The sequence below is a fragment of the Chrysochloris asiatica genome, unplaced genomic scaffold (assembly GCF_000296735.1).
Source record: "Chrysochloris asiatica unplaced genomic scaffold, ChrAsi1.0 scaffold00228, whole genome shotgun sequence".
In the NCBI taxonomy this organism is placed as follows: Eukaryota; Metazoa; Chordata; class Mammalia; order Afrosoricida; family Chrysochloridae; genus Chrysochloris; species Chrysochloris asiatica.
In genome coordinates, this window is record NW_006408746.1 from 1,830,934 (window position 1) to 1,837,003 (window position 6,070).

Sequence of the window (6,070 nt, forward strand, 5' to 3'; positions counted from 1 at the left end):
TCATTTAAAATACCTGTTGTATATAAACTTTTTAAGGAAAAATCAGTATTTATTTGACTCATTAGAAGAACTTCTTTTTAAAGATGGCATCTTGACAAAGGATATTCTAAAGGATTTTTCTAAGTGACTGATTATGTATGATTTATAGATATTGGAATTCTGGTGTGGTGCTGTAGTTTTAGCACTGGACCAAAAGGTTGGTTTGAACTGCAAGTTTGGCAGTTCAAATCCACCAGCCGGTCCTTGGACACCCTATATAGGATCTCTATAAGTCAGAACTGACTAGACAGCACTAAACAACAAAAACAGCAACATAAATAGACTGGTGTGGTGCTGTGGGAATGAGTAGCTTTTCTTTAAAATTATTATAATCCTGTTTATTGTATTTGGGTGACCTTTCTTTGTTTTTGTTTTTTTTTTACTACTTCCTGAAATGACTTTATGATCTTCTTTTCATTTTTGCTACTTTATGATCTTTCTTTTTCTTTTTGCTACTTCCTGAAGTGAGTAGGGACTGTATGACCTTTCTTCTACTTTACTGCTTCCTGAAGTGAATAAGAAGAATGCATGCCTTAGAAATCTGAATTAGTCAACCCGGTAAGGGAAATGACTGTGTGGTTGAAGCCCTAGCCAATAGGGTGAGACACAGCCTTAAGACTTGCATCAGGGATTAAAAACCCCAGTGGACTACCTGCTCAGTGTGCTCACTGGCCTATTCCTGAACAGCTATGTGCATGCACCCTTCTGCAGAAGTAAATTTTGCCTTGCTGAGGTAATTTAGTCTCACTGAATGTCTTTCTACGTGCAATAAACTCTGATTCAGACTTAGCAGCCACTCCTTGGAAACCCTATACTGACTTGCTATGAGTCAGATATGACTCAATGGTACCCAACAACAACAACAACATAGAGAGACTACCAGATTAACCTGAAAAGTGTTTTGTCTGTATTTTTTTAAATCTATTTTTAACTCATAATGTGAAAGGAAAATGGTACATATTAATTTCTTCTTATTTTTTTCAGCTATCGACCTAAAAAGTGGTTCTGGACAAGTGTATAAAGGCCCTGCAAAAGGCTCTGCTGATACAACCTTCATAATTTCAGATGAAGATTTCATGCAAGTGGTCTTGGGCAAGCTTGACCCTCAGAAGGTAATATTTGCATCACCCAGGGATCTCTAGGATATTAATGTTGTTACTAAGTGTTATTAAGTCAGTTGTGACTCATAGCGACTTTGTATAGGGTTTCTTAGGCTGTAAATCTTCCAGGAGCAGAAAGCCTCATTTTTTCTCCCATGGAGCAGCTAGTGGAATTGAACCACTGACTTTACAGTTAGCAACCCAGTGTGTAATCCACTATGCTACCAGGGCTCCTAGGGTGTGGCACTGTAGGGATAAGTATGGCAGTTCAAAACCACCAGCTGCTATTTGGAAACCGTATGTAGGATCCCTATGAGGTGGGACCTACTTGGCAACACTCAACAATGATAAAATTAAATGTTAATTTCTGACATGTAAAATTAAGAACTTATAGACAACTGGAAATGGAAGAATAGTTTAATATTAACAGCCAGTGTTTTACATTATGACTAAACATATAGAAACATTTCTTTGGAAAACCATGATTAAAATAAGTATTTCCTTTTCTGACTGTGGTTAGTTAATATTATTCTGGACCTTTTGGCCAATTCCCAAATATAAAATTAAAGTAACTGATATAGCAATTAGGCTAGAGAAGACCATTTGATATTGTCAAACAAAATATGATTATGTAGCTAGAAATCCCAAGAGAATTAACTGATTATTTCTTAGAATAAATAAATTTAAACAAGTGGTATAATGCACAATAATTATCCAAAAAGAACTTTTGTCTAGCAACAAAACCAGTTAGAAAATATAATTGAAAATTATTTTATCTATAATAACAACCGAAACTACTAAATACTAGTGGCTAATAAGGAAGACTGTAGAAGAATTGACACATTTGAGTTATGGTGTTAGAGGAGAATATTGAAAGTGCCATGGGCTGCCAAAAGAACCAACAGATCTGTGTTGGAAGAAGTATAGCCAGAGTGCTCTTTGGAGGCCAGGATGGCCAAACTTCGTCTCTCATACTTTGGACATTTCAGGAGGGACCAGTTGCTGGAGAAGGATATCATGTTTGGTAAGGTGGAGGGTCAGAGAAAAAGAGGAAGATCCCCAGTGAGATGGATTGGCAAAGTGGCAGCATCAGTGGGCTCAAGCATGGCAACAATTGTGAGGTTGGCCCACTACTGGACAGTGTTTCGTTCTCTTGTACATAGGGTTGCTATGAGTCGGTACCGACTCGATGGCACCTAACAACAACCACAACCCTATCAATGGAGTTCTGGTTTGGCACTGTAGTATAAGTACTGAACTGCTAACTGGAAGTTCAGCGATTCAAACCCATCAGCTGTTCTTAGAAAGCCGTATACAGGGCTGCTATGAGTTGTTATTGACTTGATGGCACTTGAAAACACCACCACCCCTCTAACAATAAAAGTTTAGGTTTATTTGAAGACAAGTATACTAGTTTATAGGGAACAAAAACACTCTCAGTGAACAAGAAAATGTATTATTTTCTAGGACAAGTCTAATTTAAAAATAATTATAAAGTGGTTTTGCTATTCTACCACTCATCTGTCATTTTGTCATAAAGTAATGGCTTGCCTGTTGCTATGATGCTGGAAGCTACGCCACTGGTATTTTAAATACTGGCAGAGTCACCCAGGATACATAGGTTTCAGTGGAGCTTCCAGACTAAGACAGATAGGGAAGAAGAAGAGACAGATCACTTCTGAATGTCTAGTCACTGAAACCTTATGAATAGGAGGGGAACAGTTTCTGATATCATGCCAAAAGATGAGCCCCTCAGACTGGAAGACACTCAAAATGCGACTGGGGAAGAGCTGCTTCCTCAAAGTAGAGTCGACCATAACAGTGTCGTACAGCTTTTGGGACCCTCCTTTGCTGGTGGGGGGTGGGGATACAACTCAAAATGAGGAGCTACAGCTGTAAACATCCATTAATAATCAGAACATGAAATACAAATCTAGGCAAATACCGAGTTATCAAAAGTAAAATGAAATGCACGAAGATCAAATCCTAGGCATTGTTGAACTGAAATGACTGGTATTGGCCAATTTTGCTCAGACAGTCATATGTTTTACTATGCTGAGAATGACAAATTGAAGAAAAATGGCATTGTGCTTATTGTCAAAATGAATCTATGATCTGTCTTGAAGTACAGTGCTGTCTGTGATAGGATGATATACATATGCTTACAAAGAAAACTAGATAATATTGTTACTCAAATTTCCATACAAACTGCTAAAGCCAATGATGGTGAAATTCTAGAATTCTCTCAGCATCTTCAATTGAAGATAAAATTGATCAAGTATGCAATCAGATGCATTAATAATTACTGGTGGTGATTGTAATGCAACAACAGATGGAACAGGTGGACAGGACTGGATTACATAGGACCTTATGGTTAATAGTAAGGTTGGCAAGGAGTTTAGATCATATTGACAGGAAGCCATTGAATTATGGAATGACACATTTGATTTATAAAGGTAATTCTGGCTGATGAATGGAAACTTGACTTCAGAATACAGAGCTAAGTAATCAAGATGTCGCTCCTAGATAAGTTATATTTGAAATACCTGTAAGTGTAGGGCTAGGGAAACTTTTTTTTTTAATTGTGTTTTTGCAGAGTGTGGTGGCTCTGTAGGATAAACACTGGACTTCGTACCACCAGGTTGGCAATTTGAGCCCACCAACTGCTCCTGAGAGGAAGATAAGGCCTTCGGCTCCCCAAAGATTTATAGCCTCAGAAACCCTGTACAGGATTGCTATGAGTCAGAACCATCTCAATGGCATTTATCAGCAATACTACTTAACATTTTTGAATGAGAGTTTACATTCATACACAGACTGTTCTGTGATGTTATAGTCCCTACAATGTGTCAAGACTCTCACCATTTCTATCTTGCCTGCCCTATTTCAGTCAGTCCAATTTTCCTGCCTTCTCATCTTGCTGTTGTATGAATGTTGACTCTTTGGTCTCTTATAGTTGATTGTTTAAAGGAGACAATCCTCATGGGTGTTATTGTTTATTTTTTAGGCCAATTTGTTATTTGACTGAAAGGGAGCTCTGGGAAGGACAATGTTTATATAATTGCTACAAATACAGACCTTTGTGGGTGATTATTCAGTGAGTGCTACGAAGACAGTCACATAACTATTTAGGGAATGTTAGTACTCTGCTTCATTCCACATGCCAAAGTCAAAACCATGCAGGAAAAAGATTAGGTTTTCTACTCCCACAAAGATTTGTAGCCTCAGAAACCTTACAGTGCTATGAGTCAGAACCGACTCAATGGCACTTAACAACAGCAACAACAAAGTCAAAACCATGCGGAGTAATTAAATGTAAAAAATAAAAGCAGAAGCAAAAACTTGATGAAAACCCAGATGTGTATGGTAATCCTTAAATTCTAATTAATATGAGGATTTTTCAAACTCATTTGACGCTCTTACCTTCTTCACCACTTTAAAGATACTATCATCATATTGGGAGCATGGTGTCTATGTAGGATTAGCACTGGACTGAGAACCATAAAGTCTGAGGTTTGAACCCACCAGCCTTCACCAGCTGGAGAAGGATGAGACTTTCTGATACCACAAAGATTTACAACCTTAGAAATCCTGTACAGGGTTACTAGAAGTCAGAATCGATTGGATGGCACTTTACAACATCATTATTATAATTAAGTTGTCAAAGACTTTAACGCCTATCATACCGTCTTTCTGCTACCAACTTGTTTAAAGTTTTTACTGTGAATTGAGTGATAGTCTACATGGCAGAACATCAATTTTGCATTCAACCAATCACATTTTGTTACACTGTGATGATTACAATTCCCTCCATGCGCCATAGATTAACAGTATTTGGTTCTATTCCTTTTTTTTTTTTTTTTTTGATGCACACAAAAATATGCAGGGATATATAATCGTTTGAAAAACCAAAGGGCACATTTTGCAGAGCATTCCCCTGCCCATCAGCACATAGTTTTTATGTTCCTATGAGTCTTTATTCTTCTTGGACCAACCATCAATACTCATGGTAGTAGCAGTCAAGAAATCAAATGATGTATTTATTGCATTAGGCAGATCTGCTGCACAAGACCTTTTTAAAGTGTTGAAGAGCAAAGATGTCAGCTTGAGGACTAAGGTGCACCTGACCCAAGCCATAGTATTCTCAGTAACCTCATATGCATGCGAAAGCTGGACAGTGAATAAGGAAGACCGTAGAAGAATTGATGCATTTGAGTTATGGTGTTAGAGGAAAATATTAAAAGTACCAGACTGCCAAGAGAACAAACCAATCAGTGTTAGAAGAAGTACAGCCAGAGTGCTCCTTGGAGGCCAGCATGGTCAAACTTCATCTCTCATACTTCGGACATATTGTCATATCATATTTGGTAAGGTGGAGGGTCAGAGAAAAAGAGGAAGACCCCAGCAAGATGGCTTGGCAAGCGTGGCAACAATTGTACGGTTGGCCCAGGACCAGGCAGTGTTTTGTTCTGTTGTACATAGGGTTGCTAGGAGTTGGAACCGACTTGATGGCACCTAACAACAACAACATCATGAGTCTAGAGTCCTCAGATGCTCTATCTCTCTATGCCATCATCTCTACCTCCATCTCTGGGGTTGCTACTCTTCTGGTTACGTTCCATTCATGCTCTTCCCTCTTGCTAATTAACTACTCCCCCTTTTTGTCATGCAACTTCTACCTTTATATGTGTGAAATCACTGTTAGTCAAGATAACAATTACACACTATTGAATCAAAAGAATCCTATCCCCATCTCCTTTCACCAGACTCGTCCAGACAACATGAAAACTATTGTAATACATCGTTTGATTTCTTGACTGCTGCTTCCATGAGCGTTGGTAGTTGATCCAAGAAGAATGAAGTCCTTGACAACTTCAATCTTTTCTCCATTGATAAGAATGTTGTTTATTGGTCCAGTGGTGAGGATTTTT

The 6,070-nt window shown here is 38.3% G+C and overlaps 1 protein-coding gene across 1 annotated transcript in view; it reads left to right on the forward strand.

Moving 5' to 3' along the window:
• Positions 1-6,070, forward strand: part of HSD17B4 (hydroxysteroid (17-beta) dehydrogenase 4) — a 116,042-nt gene that overhangs the window by 97,176 nt on the left and 12,796 nt on the right. Inside the window, exon 20 of the mRNA XM_006873197.1 lies at positions 1,024-1,151. Within this exon, the coding sequence (XP_006873259.1) occupies positions 1,024-1,151 (128 nt within the window). The remainder of the gene's footprint in view (positions 1-1,023; positions 1,152-6,070) is intronic.